Here is a 19,885-nt window from a genome sequence, read left to right as displayed (position 1 = left end):
CAATTTCTTGACTCCCTTTCTCACCCACATCTGTCATTAAACATACAAATTAAACATACAAATCTTGAAAATCATAATCTATCACATAATTTATCCAAAAACAAATGTCAGCTAACCAAGGAGGGCTCTAGTTATTCTAAGCACTTTCCTCAACCAGGGTATCCAAAAGCACAAACATTACTGGCAAACCACCCTGCTTACAAATGATGTTTAATTTGCAGTAAATAACCAAGTTAATTAGGAGTAATGATCCCCCAGACAGTCTCCACATCTAATTATTCCTTAAAAAAATATTTGGCTGCTTGATGCACTGCAGAAAAAGATCTAGAGAGGATATTTTTTCATTCCAATTTTCAATTTATCTCACTACATTATTAATTAATAATAATTAATATTCAGGCACTCACATTTTTATTTACAATTCCAGGCATGAATTCTTTATGAATTATGATATGAACTTTTAAATTTAATTAAGTAATTTAGAGGTAATTAATGTGTAAATTCCGAATATATACTTCCTAGTTGTTTATCTTAAAAGTGCAGCACTTGTCATTAAAAAGACCTTTCTGAGATGCAAAATTACAGGGCTATAATAGACCATCAACAGGCTGACAGATACAAAGTACATTATCACTTGGTCTTCCCGACAGTTTCCTCATTTTTTTCCATGAAGAATCAACATGCAACATCAGAATGCATCAAAGTAAAGTTGAACAAAAGCAAACAAAGGATTACCACGTAGCAAACCTTTCAGTGCAGGCAACTTGTATATAATGAAATACAACCCGCCTTGAACTACTACTACTTGTTAATAGACTTGTGCAGGTAGTACCTGTACAGGAGACTAGAAGTGGTTCCAGTATGTATACCAATATTGATACTGCAGGCTTTTATAACTGCAGCTCTAGGCTTCTCCATCACTTAGGAAATGATTCTGTAACCCTTACTCACATTGCGTCCCCAGTGGGACCACTCTTATGAGGAAGTGCTTTTCATTGTGAGTAAGGATTGCAGAATCAAGATGATCTCCCATTCAACCATGCCTGTTCCAGACAGCTTCTTTGCTGGTTAGAATAGCCCAAGCTCAGCAGGCCACAGGGAACACAATCAAATTAGAGACAAGTCAACATTGACTGATACAGGTGAGATCTTAGTCCTATAACTTGGCATAGTTGTCTCTAAATGTTGGGAATCACTCTTTCAGATGAGAATTTGTCAGCTATCAAATTTCCTTCCAACTGTATACAATCGATATTTACCCTGGGAGAAGACGTCTGCACAAGGTTGGTCGGCATTGATCGATTTTAATATTTGCTGATAGATCTGGAAAACTCTGGGAAAGTTTCTATGATATTCCAGCAGGTGCTTTGCTGTTTCCTGTTCAGATATGCCTTCTGCCTCCACCAAACGCTGTTGCACCAGAGGGTCGCTTGGCCAGTCAAAGGTGGTATGGTACACCTCTAGAAGTTAAACAGTAATTAGGACCCAGTAGGAAAAAAGAATTTGATAGAACTTGTTCAGCTTGCAAAAAGGTTCCTCACCATAATCAAGGTCTAGATTGTACCAAGACCTTAGGTTAGGGCATAAGGAGAGGGGAAGCACAGTGATTCCTTCCTAACTACTACCGTATAGCTCCACAAGGAAGACAGATAGTGGCAGAGAGAACTAGCCAGCCATGTGACAGTGGGGGGTAGGTATGTTTGTGTCCCTTAGTCGGGTGCAGCAGTGTGCCTGCTACCACTACACACGAGGATCTCCAGAACAGATCTATGCCTATCTGGTACCATCAATCCTTTAATTAAGAATAAGAATAATACTTTGCACTTCCCTAGCACCTTCCACCTAATGATCTCTAAACACTTTTTAAGCATTAAAATATTGATTCCTATAGCACAGCTGTAAGGTAGGGTATTATCCCTGTTTTCCAAATGGGGAGACGGAGGCACAGAATGGTTGCCCACGGTTACACAAGAAGTCTGTGGCAGAGCTGGGAACAGGACTTAGATTTCCTGGCTCCTACCCTCAATTTTAACCAAGGCCTCTGTAGAAAAGCAAATAAAAGCCATCTCTTTAATTCAGCATGTCCTTCCCAATGCTACTCCTAAAACAATTGACATGGGTTCCTGTGGAATACCCAACGTGTGCCATCTGCAACATTGCCATTTCCTGTTGGCTCTCCCACTTGGCATCACACACAGTGGAGGTTATCCAAAGGTGTTACTGCCTTTTATGAAGAGGCAGACATTCAAAGTCTATCAAAGATGCCATGATAAATAGTAAAATTCTTATGGTATGACTACACGCATTAGGGTGACCTGTGCTGTAATAGAGCAGTACTGCTTGCCACAAAAAAACACATTCCCCACTAAATTGGTGCAGAAAATGATACACTTTGAATTTAAAACAAATTAAAATAAATTTGATTCAGAATTACACTGCCTACTCACATCGTAAAGGGACAGCATTACAAATCAACTTTAAAAGCATCAACACTTCAGTATCTCTTGGGTTGACATAAAAACGTTCTCCTAGAAGGGATCAGTAACAAAAGCATACTACACCTTTCGTGGATGGATCAATCCTTTTCCCAAGGTTCCTCTCAATAAGCACCATGTCTGGAGCATACAGCACAACTAAGCATAGAAGAAACAGAATAGAAATGCATTTTCAGTTAGTTACTGATTTCATTTCTTGGAGATGCTTCCAAGTGCGCTCTGCAAGTAAGGATGGATCGATGCAGTTCATGTACATCTAGCCATCTTCCCCATTTGTAATATTTTTCCTTATTTCCCTGTATTTTACCTATGAACATTTGATTTTGGGGGAAATTTTGGCCAAAACTATCTGTCAGATGGCACTTTTAGGAAGAAATATATTTTGTGATAAATACATAGCTCAATTTAGTACATTCTGTGATACAATAATCTTGTTTCTTTTATGGTCATTTACTTACTAAATTCAATAATTTAGGCATGTGCATTCAATCTTGCAAGGTTCTTCATCATTTATATTCTAATTAAGGGTGCTATTTTGTTCTTGGTTATACAGATAAAAATTGAGGGAAGAATTTGACCTTCAATATTGTTAGCTACCTTCAGAAATGACCATTTAAAACACATGCACTACATACAAGTACTATCCAATATATATATATTTCTAAACACTATCACAGTGATTCTGAATTCCTTTACTAACAGCGGAATTGTGTACAAATCAAATCCAAAGTAGCAAATTATCCTGTCCCTGCTGACTACAACTGGGGCTGGTTTATTACTCACACTTGAGCTGTGCAGTTTTTAAATCATTTTCACCTGCCCCACCCCCACCCCAATTTTCATTTTTCTCATGCATTTTGGATAGGTCCCTATCTAATAATGACTTGGAAATGCAGACAGTCCCAAGGTGGGGAGGGCAGGTGCAAGGGTCTTGTCCTTCAAGGCCCTGCCACTATAGAATTATCTTTGCTTTGACTTACACAAGATTCCACCTGCGGCATGAAAGGTCAGGCTTAAGGCCTGGATGTATCCATTTCATTTGTGTGTATTGAGTAAATTGTATTTATTATTTTATCATACAGAGGGAATGCTTGGGGGCTCTTTTAGATCCTTTTTGCTCCCAGGGATCAATTAAAGCAGAATCCTTGAGATTTGGGTCCTGAGGTCAGAGGAGGTTTGGACTCACTGGTGAGGCAGAGAGGCACAGCTGTTTGCAGTCACTTGCTAGAAGAGGCTTGAATTTGCTGGACTAGAGGAAGGTAGTGGGCTCTGAAGTGGTAAGAAGACAAAGGTTCATCTAAGTAAATAGTTCAACAGACTGCCCCAAAGTTTTGGAGGGCCTGGGCCCCATTTAGCCATTTCCTCCAGTCCAGTGATAGTTTCTGATTTGCTCTGATCTTTTGGGCATGTTATATGCATTTAAGAAATACTGGTTTTAACATTTCAAGGTGTTTTTGTTTAGGTCACTAATGGCTTTCACCTCTGGCACACAAACAATCTTGTCTTTCTTACCAACATGTCTCGGAGTGATGCCAGCTGACTGCAGCATCCATGCTTGATCCCGGTTTTCAGGAAAACCTTCCAAAATCCAACCCTATTGCACAAAAAACATGAAAGAATTATTGATCTAAACCGAGGGAATCTTAACAATTACATCCTAGGACTAAAAATCCCATTTGTTGAACACAGACTATCTGATTCTGATCTCATATCAGTGTAAATCAGGAATAAGTCATGCATTTAGACCAGGGCTTTCCAAATATTTCCAGAAAATGTACCCATTTCCCAGACTAAAACATCAGTTAACATTTGAATCTCTTTCTACCTCTTTGAAACACTGAGTTATCTCACCTGCTCAGACAAAAACAATTGTAACCTCATTTCATTCTTTCCTAGTGGACAAGTTCAACCTATGAAATTTTTTTAGAAGAGATTTAGGATCATAATCTTATACTGACCCTAAAACATATTCAGAGTACTCTTCCAAGAAATTGTTTAGTACAATCCATACAAACCTCTGAAATGAATGACTGATGAAGACTCTTCCACACTGAGCTCCTCTATGGAATATCATAATCACATGCAATGAGAGGAGGGTAGTTTAATGTTTTGAAAGCTCGGTAGTTTCAGTACTGGGCACTTTTGAGATTTTTGACTGTCGAGAAGATTTAATTACAATCTACAGATCATTGGAGACCCAATTCTGTAAGATGTCAAGAGCACTTGATTCTCATTCCATTCTAGTCAATGGGATTTAAGGACATAGCACACACACACACACACCTCCCCCAGGATTGAGTTCTTGGTAATATTGCTAGTTACATCAAGTTTTTACCTCTTGAATATTTATCTGGATAAAGCCTGGATCCTTGGATCTGATGGAGATATGCTCAACGTAGGACACGAGAAGGTGGAGAGGCAGCTGGGGGCCAGTTCATCCTCTGCATGTGTCAGAGCAGCCTCAGCGCTGCTCTAGTTTATGGTAAATGCCAGGTGGGGATATTTGGAGTATACCATGTTCTTTCCAAGCGCACTGCCCCGGTGTAACCCCTATTTGGGGGTGAGGTTAGAACAGACTAGCTGTAAACCAGTCTGGAATTCCTCTTTGCTGGGGGAATCTTCAGATGTCATCTTAGGGCAACTTTATGACCCCTTTATGCCAGTAGAGTTGTACAATGGGGTCATAGCATGGGCAAAGGTCTGGCCCTAAATGCATAGTTCTTATTGACTGGTGGTTCCTCTTTTTCTAGAAAGCTGATCTCTTAACATTTCTATAGGATACATAAAGTTTAGTTGCAGTGAGCTGGAGACTTGCTAAATGCAAATGAATGTATCCAAATTTATTTATATTTTGCCATATTTTAGATTATTTATGTGATTAACTTTTTCCCTAATTTTGGATAGTTTAAAAAAATTATTACATTTATTGAAGTTTTCGGTACATGAGAAACACTCAGCTTGGACAGTGAAACCAGACAGGTCAGATTATTATCCCCATTTGCCAGACAGGGAAACTGAGGAACAGAGCAGTGAAGTGACTTGCTCAAGTTCAGACAGGGAATCAGAGGAGGTGACAGGAACCAGATCTCTTCACTTCTTGTCCTGTGCTTTAGCTACAATATCATCCCTTCCCCCTTATTTAGGGTAAAACTCACACCCACACCCACCCAAAGCCCAAGAAATCAGATTTGATGTGAACCATTAAACAGGCATTAAGGAGATATACCATTTACACATCCCAAACTGCAGGCAGACCATGGTGTTGCAATGCAGTCCCTCTAAAGTAGTTACTCCAGCTTTCTGCAGAGGGCAGTCCACCCCATCCACAATACAGATGTGATGCCCCTTTGCCTGCACACATAAAATTTTGCCTCAGAATGAGATCTTGTTTGGGTCCTCAGTACCAAAAATGAATTTCATCCAGCAGGAAAAAAACATCTCAATGAACTAGAGCATCAGATGTGTTCTACTGTGGATGTTTGGGAGAAAAGAAACTGACCATTTCCAGTGTTGAATGTGTCTGAAAGCAACATGCACTAATAACATCACCACAATAAAATGGACACTTACATATTCTACTAATGATTTATTTTTAAAGTTTTAATCTAAAAAACCCTCAAAGGATACAAACAAATGTCTTCTTTCTTGAAAAACAAAACAAAAGGCCAAAATACCCCCGAACAGCACAAACCCACCACTATTTCTACAATTTTGAAATATTCAAAAGAATACCAAGCCACACCATGGATTAAAAAAAGAGAAACTAAACAAATCTAAAGAGCAATGAGCACTGAAGAAAATATGCACTCTTTCATTATTTTCTTAAATTATACAGGAAAACTCATAGTAATGGAATCCTACTTCCCAGAGCTAATGAAGCAACAGAGCAAAAGAAAGAAAGAAAATCCTTTTGCTCCCTTAAGTCCTTGTTATAGCCAGATAAGTGTTGGACTGAACATCTTAAAAAAAGCAGCATTTACAGATCTATGAAATACCACAGAAGTGCTGCAGTATTACTCAATTTCTATGTGATGCAGTATCTGAAATCTACCTCTCTTATGGCTCCAGAGTCTAAATCTGCTAAACTTTGTCTCAATTTCTCTTTGTTAGTTGTTTAGCTGAACAAGTCCTTGTCACTGGACTCCCAACAACTCTCTGAAGTGCTAAGGAAGCTGAAAGAACATATCTTTGTATGAAAAAAAGACATTTTAATACTGTATTGCATTAGCGAGCAACCATCATCATCTCCCAGATAAATCTGAGCTCTATCACTATGGGGTACAAAGATTTTAGAATTGTTTCAGGGAAACATAACTCAGTGATTTTTGTAGGAGGAAATCAGGGCATTCCAATTACACAAGAAAATAGAGCAGACTACTTAAAATTCCCTAATTAGCCGGATATCACTAACATGCCATCCTGCAGTTATCTGAGGGCAATTAAAAGAAGACTCCAGTAACTGCAAGCCATTTTTGCCACTCCCAGTGTTTGGTTTATCAAATTAGGATGAACTACTGAATAAGGTCACACAGGTGCTAAAAAATCAATTTTTCCCTTGAGAATTACAGAGGAGAGAGAACAGAAATAGGTTCCACCGTGTTTTCTCAGTGTGTTAGGAACCTAGGCATTGTATTGGAAATGCGCTCTGTTCAGCCATACATGTGAAACGGAGTCCTGTACCCACTGTGGGCCAGATCCTAGGATGGTGTAAATAAGCATAGCATCTCTGACATCGATACAGCTATGCCAATTCTCACCAGTTGAGGACCTGACCCCCATCTCCGTTCCATATTCTTTGGAATCTAAACTAAACAACATATTACAAGATTTCTGGTGCCGGGGCAGTTTAGAAGCATTACAGCTCAAAAGCAAATACTCGGCTATGAACAAGAGATAGAGGATGATCTTTTTAACAAGATGCAACACACTTTATAAGAGTCACATACAATTATACAAATGCCAAAGTCCCTTAAAGCAGATAGCATACAATTTAATGGCTAAAAGTTCAAGTAAGAAATCATAGCTCAGGGAACAGCTGCTTATAACAAATATATTTTAAGGCACTAAACAAATACATAATAAATAAACCCTATATAAATAGTTAGCTTTTTGGATCTTATTTCCAAGGGCTCTGAATTCCGAGGTACCAGTAGTCCCTAATTAGAATACATTATCCATCTACTTGACACTTCAGTGAAATGTCTATTCTACCACAGAGTTGCAGCTTTGTTCAGAGCAGGTTTATTGATATTCTGATGCATTCCCTCTCCATACCCCCAGTGGCTTGGTTCTGTTTTATCACACATCAAAAAGGCCGTATGCTCAGGGCACCCCATGCACAGCTCAGAGCTGGAGGTCTGAACAGCTGCAAGTAGTATGGTATCACAGGAGGGACAAGCTCCAAGCAGATGTCACAGATAAAAAAAAAAAAAAAAAAAAGACAGTAAAAAGGGAGTGTGGCTTGGGAACTAAGCAAGAGGTAGCAACATACAGCAGAGCAAGACCTGACTTAAAATATGCCTATCATGCTTTATGCAAACACTGGTCTTTTCTGCCCTCCTGACTATCATTAAAGCGTAATTAGTAACTTCACTTGATAAGAATATGGTTTTTTATGAAATCATCTATTTTCTCTTCTCGATAACAATAACCTCCAGGCAATCCAAGCATAGACAGCATATCCTCACGTCTGGCCATGAATAAAAGCTAGGTCCTGAGGATTCCATAATGCTTCATTCTGGGGCCATCATCTACTCCCCACAACTGGCCCCTCAAATCCCCTCCAACTTCAAGACAGTGATAAAGGTGGCATTCAGCTCTTGCCTTAAGGTCAGGTAAAGTCCTCCTTGGACACCTACCTCACTGTGTAAATCAGCAGCAATGAGGTATTTGTACGGATATCACCTCACTCCTTCAAATTCAAGGAATCTGGAGCGGAAGAAACCCAAGGTCATTCTCAAACATGGGTGTCCTTTGCTGCAGTGCAGTATTGCTATCAACCTATCAGTGACTGACACCTTCCACCCAAATAATAGTTACACTGATACTCGGCTTTCTTTTGTTACTGTTTGGCCTGAGCATCCTCAAAACTTATTACAGAAATAGAAAACTACTGACACAGATTGGGTTAGAACAAGGCAAAGAGTGAAGAAATGAAGAAAATCAACACTCAGTCACATTAGACTTGAGAAAGAATTCTCAGCCACAGGCCTACAGCTTTGGCATTCACTTTCACAAAAGATTAGAAAGATCACCAATCTTGCTGCCTTCAGAACAAAATGTATATTCTGCTATGTTCTGCTTATGTCTTCACCATTGTTTTCCCACAACATTCAGATTTTTAAAAAAAAATTATATGCCATCCAAAGAAAGAAAGGTAACCAAACAACAAAAAATTATCAATGATTAAAGTCCAATGTGGACCCAAGTCGTTCTCTAAGACTGTCAGATACCAGGGCAAGGAGTGCAGAATAAATACTGAGATAAGCAGACAGACTTAAAGGTGACATAATAATTCTTACAAGAATTGGAGCATCGAGACTGATGTAGGCTGCATGACCTTTGTCGACTGAAACTCTCCCATGACTGGAGCTACCTCTTGCAAATACAATGTACTGTCTCAGGCCTTTTGATGCTCTCTCTATAAGCTTGCATTGCACAATATTTTCTGCAGTGATCTACTCCTTTATTTACTGTGCCCATCCTTTATTCTGTACTGTGCCCATCCTCTTTCTCCATTCCTATGAATTAGGGGGAACAAGAGCAAAGGGAATCAGGGGAGGACACACCTAGCAAAGATGCCACAATAATCACTATGCGGAAGGCAGTATATGTGAAAGTATCTACTGACAAGCTGATTCCTGCAATTTGTTGGTATTAGGAGTGTGACACTACACTCCATAGTCTTCATAGAGATATTGTTATGATATGAATATGGCATAACTAAGATGTGTTTTATGCAAGATGGGTCTTGTGAGATATCATTGGAAAGATTATGATTTGCTGAATAGGATTATCCTATTTGTATGCATGTATTGTTTCTGTATCTGAAGTTAGGAATATTGACTATGTATCAATTACAAGAGTGTTTGTACCTGGGGAACGCCCAGAAGACAGAATGCAGTCAGTCTGGATGGGCCATTAGGGAAAACAATAGGACTTTGAAGATATCTCCCACCTTCCTGAGAAGCTTCCTGGAATGCTACAAATGGCCTTTGACTCATGGCTGCTTTGACACTGCAGGGTCACATGATCATGTCACCTGGTACTGGACTCCATCATAGAATACCAGTATTTTCCACTAAGGGGAGTGGGAATCCCACTGAAAAACAAAGTAAACCCCACCGTATGTAAATCCTACTTAAGGCAGGGAAGTGAGCTAATCAGGGTTCATTCTTCACGGAATCCCTGCCCAGGATGACTGCTGAAAACGTCTTAGAAACAACGACGAAATGGGGGGCGGGGGGGGAAGAAGAGCTGAGCCCAGGCTAGAAAAGGTGTCTGGCCTATGAAAGAAATGCCTAAAACAACATTTAGGATGAGAAATTACTACCTGTAACCAGTTTCTTTTGTGTATTAAAGCTTAGTTTGTGTGTTTGTTTTATTTGCTCAGTAATCTGTTTTGATCTGTTTGCGATCCCTTATAATCACTTAAAATCTATCTTTTTTAAATCTAATAAACTTGGTTTTGTTTTTTCTAAAACCAGTTTGTGGAATTCATAACTGGGGAGCAAAAAGCTGTGCAGATCTTCCTCCACATTGAGGGGGGGTGAATTTTATGAGCTTACGCTGTACAGTTCTTTGTGCAGAGCAAGATGATACAATTTTGGGTTTACAGTTCAGAGGGGGTATGCACTTGAGTGCTGGGCAATTCCTTAGCGGAAGCCTTCCCATGCAGAGCTGATTTCAGTGTCTGTGTCTTTCTGCAGCTGGGTGTGTCCTTACCCATGTGTGGGCTGGAGGAGGCCTGAGGGCCTGGTTCAGCAGGGCAGTGTAAGGAAGCCCAGGCTGGTGGAACAGGCAGGCTCAGTGGCACTCCTGTACATCAGGTGGGGGAGGGGGCAACCCGTCACAAGGAGGACTAAAGGTTGGAAGAGGTCACACTTTGTCAATCTCTTTATTGGAAAGAAAACTCTTTTCCCACATAAAAAGCATTTTGGTAGCTTCAGTACTGAATAAGAAGCCGTGTCCTGTGTAGACAAATAAATTGATGTTAATGGGACAAATTCTTCCCTCCATTACACTTGTCTAACACAGTACACTATCAACTTGCATGGGGTTGCACAGATGAAACTGGAGGCAGGATTTGGCCCACTGATTACATGATCTCATCCACCAAACAACAACCAAAGAAAGATCCTGTAGCCAATGCAAGTGTGAGTTCATCACTTTTTACACCCAAACACCAGCAATCTTTTCTTTCGCATCAATGAAAGCCTCTTCCAGTCTTCTGAACTGCTTAGTTTCAACAAGTGAAATACTCCAATTACTCAAGTTAATCACTGGCAAAGGCTTAGTTCCCAAATGATCTTGAGACTGGTGCATAAGGTTCAACTGCCCCTCTCTCAGACAGCCATTCCTAAGGGTGCAAATTCGCCACCTAGCAACCTCTACACTAGACTTCTCCAGTTCTATAAATTCATTCCACAACATTACATCCCAACAGCACCAAGAATTAGGTAATAGCCAGTGGAGCTTTAGACACCATGTACTAACCCTATAAGATGAAACATCCTCATATCAGCTTCACAAGTCCCTGGTTCTAACATAATGCTTGCAATAAGTTTTCTGTGTATGCTGTAAGACCTACCCGCCTGATCCCTTGCAGTCCTAACTACATTTGTATTAGAGCAACACACAACATACAGTCTCAGCAGAGCTGTTGATCAATAAAATTGTCCTCCTTAGAGGATGCCTGTGACATCTATAAACCTGTGAGTGTCAAAACAATGGCACAAAAAATTCTGTATTCCTACTGTCAGTGGGATGAAAGCTGTGCAATTAATGCCAGCCCAATGACACCACAAGGAGAAATAAAACAAACAGCTGGTGGTACTATGGTCCAGCACACTGCTCCTACAATCTAGTAACATTTTCAGTATAAAATACTGACTTGTGTTATGAGCAATATACCATAAATCTATACAAAGAATTCAAAAATCTACAGTCCACAGTATTAATTGTATTAGATTTCACTTAAAAAGAGTAATAAAAATGCACTGATCCTCTTTCATATGGAAATTAAGCATGCACAAGAAGAGGACAGCCTTACATTTAGTGGCTGTTGATTACAGCACCATTATACATTCTTTCTAGAGCTCAGTGAACTTACTCACATCTAACTGAACTAGTAGCAAGCACTCCCTTTTTGCTCAACTTGGCTTTTTTGGAGATGTCTGTAAGTTTTTATTGCCCCAAATGTCCCATCACTGCAAGCACTGGTTCGGTTCTACCGGCAGTAACAACAATGGGAGTGACAGGGTTCCAGGCAGTTGCTGGCATTTTAAGCGTCATGATGTCCTACTCGGAGCAGGTCTACATGCTTAAAAGTCAGAAGCTGGAAGTTCCTTTTCTTGACTCAAGCGCCGATCTTTGCCACCACCAGTGGAGCTTAAACAGCATTAGCAACTGTGGAAAATATGGGGCAAAAAAGTGTAGTGTGAACAGGACCTGTGGAGAAGAGTGGAATTTGTCTGCATATTGAAGAATGTCAACACTTATCTTAATAGCACCACCATAAACATGTAAGAAACTTATCTGTAAAAACGTGTGCTTCAGCAAGAGAGAATATGATTTCTGTGAGGGATGGGAGCACATTACAAAGGGTTTAGAAATACCCTGGTGTTTCTCAAAAACTCCTAAACTGAAGAATTATTCACCAGTAAACAGAATCTGCTTTGAAGGCCTTGTCTGCATACACCCTCTTTCTCTAAAATTTCCCACCATTTCTACCACCAATCACCTCCACAGTGGTGACAACAGTGGAAGCACTAGTGTACACAATGCACCAGCAGCTATCATTTCAGTAGGTCTGATTGACCATGGTTAAACAACATGCTTTTCAAAACGCTAGTGGCAGCCTGTAACTTTGTCTACACTAGCAACCCCATCGCTTCCATCACCAGTGGAGTTGCACTAGTGGTAGTTATGGTAGCAAATCTGAGTAAAAATAAAAACCTAGTATAGACACTCCTTTCTTTGATAATGAAAGGACAGTGCGTCTAGTGGCTAGCACTCAGAACTCCTGGTTTCATTCTGGGCTTTGCTGTGTTTTGTAATTATTTTTATTTCAATGGGTTTGGCCTCTGAGAACAAGCAAGCAGTTCCATCTAGCACTTTATAGCCATCAGGCGTCTTACCTCCCAGTCTCCTGGTCTAGCCATTAGATCACACTCCCTGCCTTCCAAGTCAGAATTGTGTCACTATTATTAAGTGACATGATAAGCATGCTGATTTTACTCAACTAGAGAAATATTAAAATGTTCATATCCAATTGTAGGGACAACAATCGTACAATAAACAATCATTCCTTGCCATAGAATTGCCACAGATATTTGATAGTCTCATAGCACTACCTCAGTATAAAATTTTGGTTGTTTCTATTCCCCTATTCTGCTCAGTTTCAATTATACCCACAGCTGACAATATTGGTTTCACTTGAGTTCAACAGTTAAATTATTTAATTCAAAATACCATATAAATGTACTCTATAGTTGGGTTTTTAAACACATTCTACAGCTACACAGAAAGGCTTAATTCCAGAGTGTATTTAGTCCATTTATGCAGATACAGTAAATACCACCAGATATTTGGCCTGAAGGGATAAACATCTATCACCATTAAAAAAAAAAGGCAGATCATCTTAAAAAAAGCTCTAAGAGAAACTAGGCAGACCCAAATAATTCAAGCATAATGATTTGCAATGCAGAAGTTTAATTCTACTTTGCAAATTCAAAATGAACAGATAAATTATGGATTAAGGCATACAGTATTTTGTACAGGAAAACTGACAACCACTTCCCAGACATTTAGGTTTTTTTCCCAATCTCTTTACTAATTTCTTTCTAACAATTCAAAATGATTGTTTCACATCTCCCAGTGGTTGAGAGTTGGAGAGTGTGCCATGACATTCTAAAAGGCAAAGAAAATGGGCCATTTAAAAAAAGACGGGGGAGGGGAAGTCTTATATATAATGAACTGAAAAGCTATTCCATAGTTTTTTCTGTCCTGGACTCATACCACTATAGCATGAGGGTTCAAAGGGGAAATAACAGCTAGATTTAGCTTGAATTCATAAAGTTGTGACTTTCATTATAGATGATTTAATTTAGATATCTGGGGCATGATTCATCATTATGCTACTCCAGTTTTATGCAGCTGTAATCCCATTGATTTCAAGGGAGTTACACTGGCATAAATCTGGAGTAAAGCGGCGGCCAGTACGTCCCTCGGTCCCCCGTGTCGCTTCCAGCAGCTCCCATTGGTCTGGAGCAGCGAACCGCGGCCAGTGGGAACTGCGATTGGCCGGATCTGCGGACGGGGCAGGTAAATGAACCGCCCGGCCCGCCAGGGGCTTTCCCTACACAAGCGGAGTCCCAAGTTTGGGAAACACTGATCTAGTCTGACCTCATATAACAGGCCATAGAACTTCCCCAAAATAATTCCATTTGAACACCTTTTAGAAAAACATCCAATCTTGATTTAAAAATTGCCAATTGTGGAGAATTCACAACGACCCTTGATAAATTGTTCCAGTGGTTAATTACCCTCATTGTTAAAAATGTACACCTTCTTTCCAGTCTGAATTTGTCTAGCTTCAACTTCCAGTCATTGGACTGTGTCATATCTTTATCCATTAGATTGAAAAGTGCTTTCTTAAATATTTTTCCCCACGTAGGAAATTACAGACTATGCTCTGTTTATTCCTTTGATGCCTTCTCTTTACATTTGAATGGAATTACTTAAGGAATAAGATACAGCACAATGCAATTAATGGTATCACCATGTGGCCTTTTGTGAACTGCAAATACGTAACCAGAGTGCATTAATGTCATTTTTTGCATTTGATTTCCTTTTTGTTTTGTTTTTTTTAAATTTCCACATTACCATTTAAATGGTTGTATGTAAACACAGAGGCCTGGTCTACACTACGACTTTAATTCGGATTTATCAGCTTTAATTCGAATTAACCCTGTAACCGTCCACACAACGACGCCATTTAATTCGATGTAAAGGGCCCTTTAAATCGATTTCTGTACTCCACCCCAACGAGCGGAGTAGCGCCAAAATCGATTTTAGCAATTCGAATTAGGGTTAGTGTGGCCGCAATTCGATGGTATTGGCCTCCGGGAGCTATCCCACAGTGCATCATTGTGACCGCTCTGGACAGCAATCCGAACTCGGATGCACTGGCCAGGTAGACAGGAAAAGCCCCGCGAACATTTGAACTTCATTTCCTGTTTGCCCAGCGTGGAGAGCACAGGTGACCACAGATACCTCATCAGCACAGGTAACCATGCAGGCTGATAATCGAAAAAGAGCACCAGCATGGACCGTGAGGGAGGTACTGGATCTGATCGCTGTATGGGGAGAGGATTCAGTGCTTGCAGAACTTCGTTCTAAAAGACGAAATGCAAAAACTTTTGAAAAAATTTCCAAGGGCATGATGGAGAGAGGCCACAATAGGGACTCTGAGCAGTGCCGCGTGAAGGTCAAGGAGCTCAGACAAGCCTATCAAAAAACAAAGGAGGCAAACGGTCGCTCCGGGTCAGAGCCGCGGACATGCCGCTACTACGCCGAGCTGCATGCAATTCTAGGGGGGGCTGCCACCACTACCCCACCTTTGTTCGTGGATTCTGGGTCGGGGATAGTCTCGACGCCTGAGGATTCTGCCGATGGGGTAGAGGAGGAGGAGGAGGAGGAGGATGAGCTTGCAGAGAGCACACAGCACTCCATTCTCCCCAACAGCCAGGATCTTTTTATCACCCTGACTGAAGTACCCTCCCAAGCCAGTACCCAAGACTCTGACCCCATGGAAGGGACCTCAGGTGAGTTTACCTTTTAAAATATAAAACTTGTTTTAAAAGCAAACGGTTTTTAATGATTACTTTGCCTGACTTTGCATTCGCGGTCAGTTCAGCTACTGGAAAAGTCTGTAGCTACTGGAAAAGTCTGTTAACGTGTCTGGGGATGGAGCGGAAATCCTCCAGGGACATCTCCATGAAGCTCTCCTGGAGGTACTCCGAAAGCCTTGCCAGAAGGTTTCTGGGCAGTGCATCCTTATTCCCTCCTCCATGGTAGGACACTTGACCACGCCATGCTTGCAGCAAGTAATCTGGTATCATTGCCTGACAAAGCCTGGCAGCGTATGGTCCCGGTGTTTGCTGGCATTCAAGCAACATCCGTTCTTTATCTTGTTGTGTAATCCTCAGGAGAGTGATATCACTCCTGGTAACCTGGTTGAAATACGGGAACTTAATTAAGGGGACAGAGGTGGCCGTTCCTACTGGGCTGTTTGCCTGTGGCGGAAAATAAATCCTTCCCTGCAGTTAGCCAAGCGCAGATGGGAAATTGGCCCTGAAGTTTTCCGCGTTTGGCTAGCAGGGATCTTCCCTGTTACCAGCCACGCGGTGGGGGGAGGGTACCGTGATCATCCCAGAGAATTCATGGCGAGGGGGGGGGGGGTCGACGGCGGGGGGGGGTAGTTTGGTGCCTGCAGGGATCTTCCCTGATACCAGCCATGCGGTGGGGGGAGGGGTACCGTGATCATCCCAGAGAATTCATGGCGGGGGGGGGGGGGTTAGTTTGTTTTCTGGTGCTGCTGAATGTTAACAGAAAAACCGCAGCACTCTACTTGCCTGAAGGGGCCCAGACAAGCCCCCCCACACTGCCCCCCCCCCAACTGGCTGAGATTGGCCAGGCTTCTGCAGCACTCTACAGGCTATGCTTGGTATGTGGGAAAGGAGGGTGCAGAAGCTGTAAAACAATGGCTTACCATGGCCGCATGCAAGCCGAATTCTGTTGCCCAGACCTGTGATCTCTAGCAGCAAAGCCACAAGCACTCAGCATTAAGAGGCAAAATGCGACCTTGCACAGAAATCACATGTGCTATGTAATGTGAACAGTGTTGGTCACCGTGAAAGAGTATAAGCATTGTTCTGCAAAATGTAGCTTTTAAAACAATTCTCTCTTTTTTCCCCTCCCTACAGCAGCTGCAAATTCCTCAAGCCTCCCTCCTCCATCCCGAAGGTTATCACAGATAAGGCGTCGTAAGAAGAAGACGCGGGAGGACATGTTTTCTGAAATTATGCAATCCAGCAGGAGTGACAGAGCTCATCTGAATGAGTGGAAGGAAACAGTTTCAAAGTATAGGAAAGAAGTCAGTGAACGTGAGGAGAGGAGGGACCAACGTGAGGAGAGGAGGGACCAACGTGAGGAGAGGAGAGACGATCGAGATGAGAGATGGCGGCAGGAAGACCAGAGGATGAAGGATGCAATGCTGGGGCTGCTCCGGCGTCTGGTGGAGGTTCAGGAACGGCTGCTGGAAAACAGACTGCCGCTTCAGCCCCTGTTCCACCCTCCCCCCTCCCCATGTTCCGTATCCTCCTCACCCAGACGTGTAAGAACGCGGGGGGGGAGGCTCCGTACACCTTCCCATTCCACCCCAGTAGACAGCCCAAGCAAAAGGCTGTCATTTTTTTAACCTTTTCTTTGTGGCTTTTTCCTTCCCAGCAATCCTCCTCCCAAATACCACCCGGGTTCCCTCCCTCTTTTTCTAATCTATTAATAAAGAATAAATGATTTTTAAATGATAGTGACTTTATTTGGTTTGAAAGAAAGCTGGGGGAAGGGGCAGGGTGGGTTCCTTACAGAAAATCAGTCAGTAAAGGGGGAGGGTTTTCATGAAGGAGAAACAAACAGATATTTCACACTGTAGCCTGGCCAGCCATGAAACTGGTTTTCAAAGCTTCTCTGATGCACAGCGCTTCATGGTGTGATCTTCTAATCGCCCTGGTGTCTGGCTGCGCGTAATCAGCAGCCAGGCGATTTGCCTCAGCCTCCCACCCCGCCATAAAGGTCTCCCCCTTACTTTCACAGAGATTGTGGAGCACACAGCAAGCAGAAATAACAATGGGGAGATTTCTTTGGCTGAGGTCAGAGCGAGTCAATAATGAACGCCAGCGACCTTTTAAACGGCCAAATGCACATTCTACCACCATTCTGCACTTGCTTAGCCTGTAGTTAAACAGCTCCTGACTCCTGTCCAGGCTGCCTGTGTATGGCTTCATAAGCCATGGCATTAAGGGGTAGGCTGGGTCCCCAAGAATAACTATGGGCATTTCAACATCCCCAACGGTTATTTTCTGGTCTGGAAAGTAAGTCCCTTGCTGCAGCCCTTTAAACAGAGTAATGTTCCTGAAGACGCGAGCGTCATGAACCCTTCCCGCCCAGCCCGCGTTGATGTTGGTGAAACGTCCCTTGTGATCCACAAGTGCTTGCAGCACCATTGAAAAGTACCCCTTGCGGTTTATGTACTCGGTGGCTTGGTGCTCCGGTGCCAAGATAGGGATATGGGTTCCGTCTATTGCCCCACCACAGTTAGGGAATCCCATTGCAGCAAAACCATCCACTATAGCCTGCACATTTCCCAGAGTCACTAACTTTCGTAGCAGCACCTGAGTGATTGCTTTGGCTACTTGCATCACAGCAGCCCCCACAGTAGATTTGCCCACTCCAAATTGATTCCCGACTGACCGGTAGCTGTCTGGCGTTGCAAGCTTCCACAGGGCTATCGCCACGCGCTTCTCAACTGTGAGGGCTGCTCTCATCTTGGTATTCTGGCGTTTCAGGGCAGGAGACAGCAAGTCACAAAGTTCCATGAAAGTGCCCTTACGCATGCGAAAGTTCCGCAGCCACTGGGAATCGTCCCAGACCTGCAACACTATGCGGTCCCACCAGTCTGTGCTTGTTTCCCTTGCCCAGAATCGGCGTTCCATGGATAGAATCTGCCCCATTAACAACATGATCTCCAAAGCACCGGGGCCTGTGGTTTCACTGAATTCTGTGTCCGTGTCCGTGTCCATGTCCTCATCATGCTTGTCGCTGCGCTGCCGCCGCCGCTGCCTCCTCGCCTCATTTTTCTGGTCCTGGCTGAGCATAAACTCCACGAGAACGCGCGAGGTGTTTGCAATATTCATGAGTGCTGTCTTGACCTCAGCGGGCTCCATGCTTGCCGTGGTATGGAGTCTGCAGTGTTCACCCACCCAGGAAAAAAGGCGCGAAAATGGTTGTCTGCCGTCCGTTGCTTTCATGCAGGGAGGGAGGGAGGGAGGAAGTGAGGCTGTACCCAGAACCACCTGCGACGATGTTTTTTGTCCCATCAGGCACTGGGATCTTAACCCACAATCCCAATGGGCGCGGGAGACTGCGGGAACTATGGGATAGCTATGGAATTGCTACCCACAGTGCAACAGTGCAGAAATCGACGCTAGCCCCGGTACTTGGACGCACACCACCGAATTACTGTGCTAGTGTGGCCGCACTCATTTCGACTTTATACAACCTGTTTCTCAAATCCGAATTATCTAAATTCGGATTAATCCCGTAGTGTAGACATACCCTTAAATTCAGACTTCATAGTGGTAATGGGGTGACCAATGGGACCGCGCACACTTTAGCTGTTGCTTGGCTGGAGAGCATTTTCTGCCACAGGACAGTACCACACCACTTCCATGGTCATAGCTATATATTTGCAACAAAAATAGATAGAAAAGTTACCACCACCTCTGCCACAAAAATCTACTATCTTAAAGCACAAGGTAGTGGCCCAAATATGTGGTACCCATGGTTTGGACTCACCTGTGACGATGGGACCATGATATGTTATAATCATATTCTAGCCCCAGGTGTTTAAATGTGGCTGGTTTTGTAAAATAAACAAGGCCTCTATTTTTCCTTTTAAAACAAAAGCCTAGAATTTGCAGAACATTGCAAAATGCAGTACAAATCATGGAAACACTATGGAAGCATGGGCTACATGACATTTTTGGCACCTGCAATTATCTCCTGTCCCTGATGTTAAGGCTGTTTTAGGAGAGGGTTTTTCAGTATTTCAATAAGACATTATCCCAACATTAGTGGCTGTCTTTGCTTTACTCAATGAACAAGCCAGGCAGTGATGTCAAAAAGGGACAAGGTTTTATTAAATGGCAAACCTCAACATCCCTGTGATGGCAGGAAGTGCCATCTGCAGGTGGTTAAACTGAGGCACAGTTCAGCTGATACACCACAGACGGCGTGAATCTAACGTAGACTGTGGTTTGTACACTCATTTTAGAAAAGTGCACCATATACTGCATAGTCTGTGTTATGGCATAGCTTAGAAAGAGGGT

The 19,885-nt window shown here is 42.4% G+C and overlaps 1 protein-coding gene across 5 annotated transcripts in view; it reads right to left on the bottom strand.

Moving 5' to 3' along the window:
* The window catches only part of AK8 (adenylate kinase 8), a 117,494-nt gene that overhangs the window by 66,289 nt on the left and 31,320 nt on the right, over positions 1 to 19,885 (bottom strand). For 4 of the 5 annotated variants that reach the window (XM_054007298.1, XM_054007300.1, XM_054007297.1 and 1 more), the window contains 3 exons: positions 4,008 to 4,089; positions 2,562 to 2,633; positions 1,260 to 1,460 (listed from right to left, as the gene is read on the bottom strand). In XM_054007298.1, coding sequence (XP_053863273.1) covers positions 1,260 to 1,460; positions 2,562 to 2,633; positions 4,008 to 4,089 — 355 coding nt within the window. Of the gene's footprint in view, positions 1 to 1,259; positions 1,461 to 2,561; positions 2,634 to 3,681; positions 3,766 to 4,007; positions 4,090 to 19,885 lie in introns of those variants that run through there. The other variant, XM_054007301.1, reaches the window with a different exon arrangement.

Source organism: Malaclemys terrapin, chromosome 17 (genome assembly GCF_027887155.1).
Source record: "Malaclemys terrapin pileata isolate rMalTer1 chromosome 17, rMalTer1.hap1, whole genome shotgun sequence".
Taxonomy (NCBI): Eukaryota; Metazoa; Chordata; order Testudines; family Emydidae; genus Malaclemys; species Malaclemys terrapin.
The sequence above is the reverse complement of the archived record's forward strand: the minus strand, read 5'-3'. Positions and strand labels throughout refer to the sequence as shown.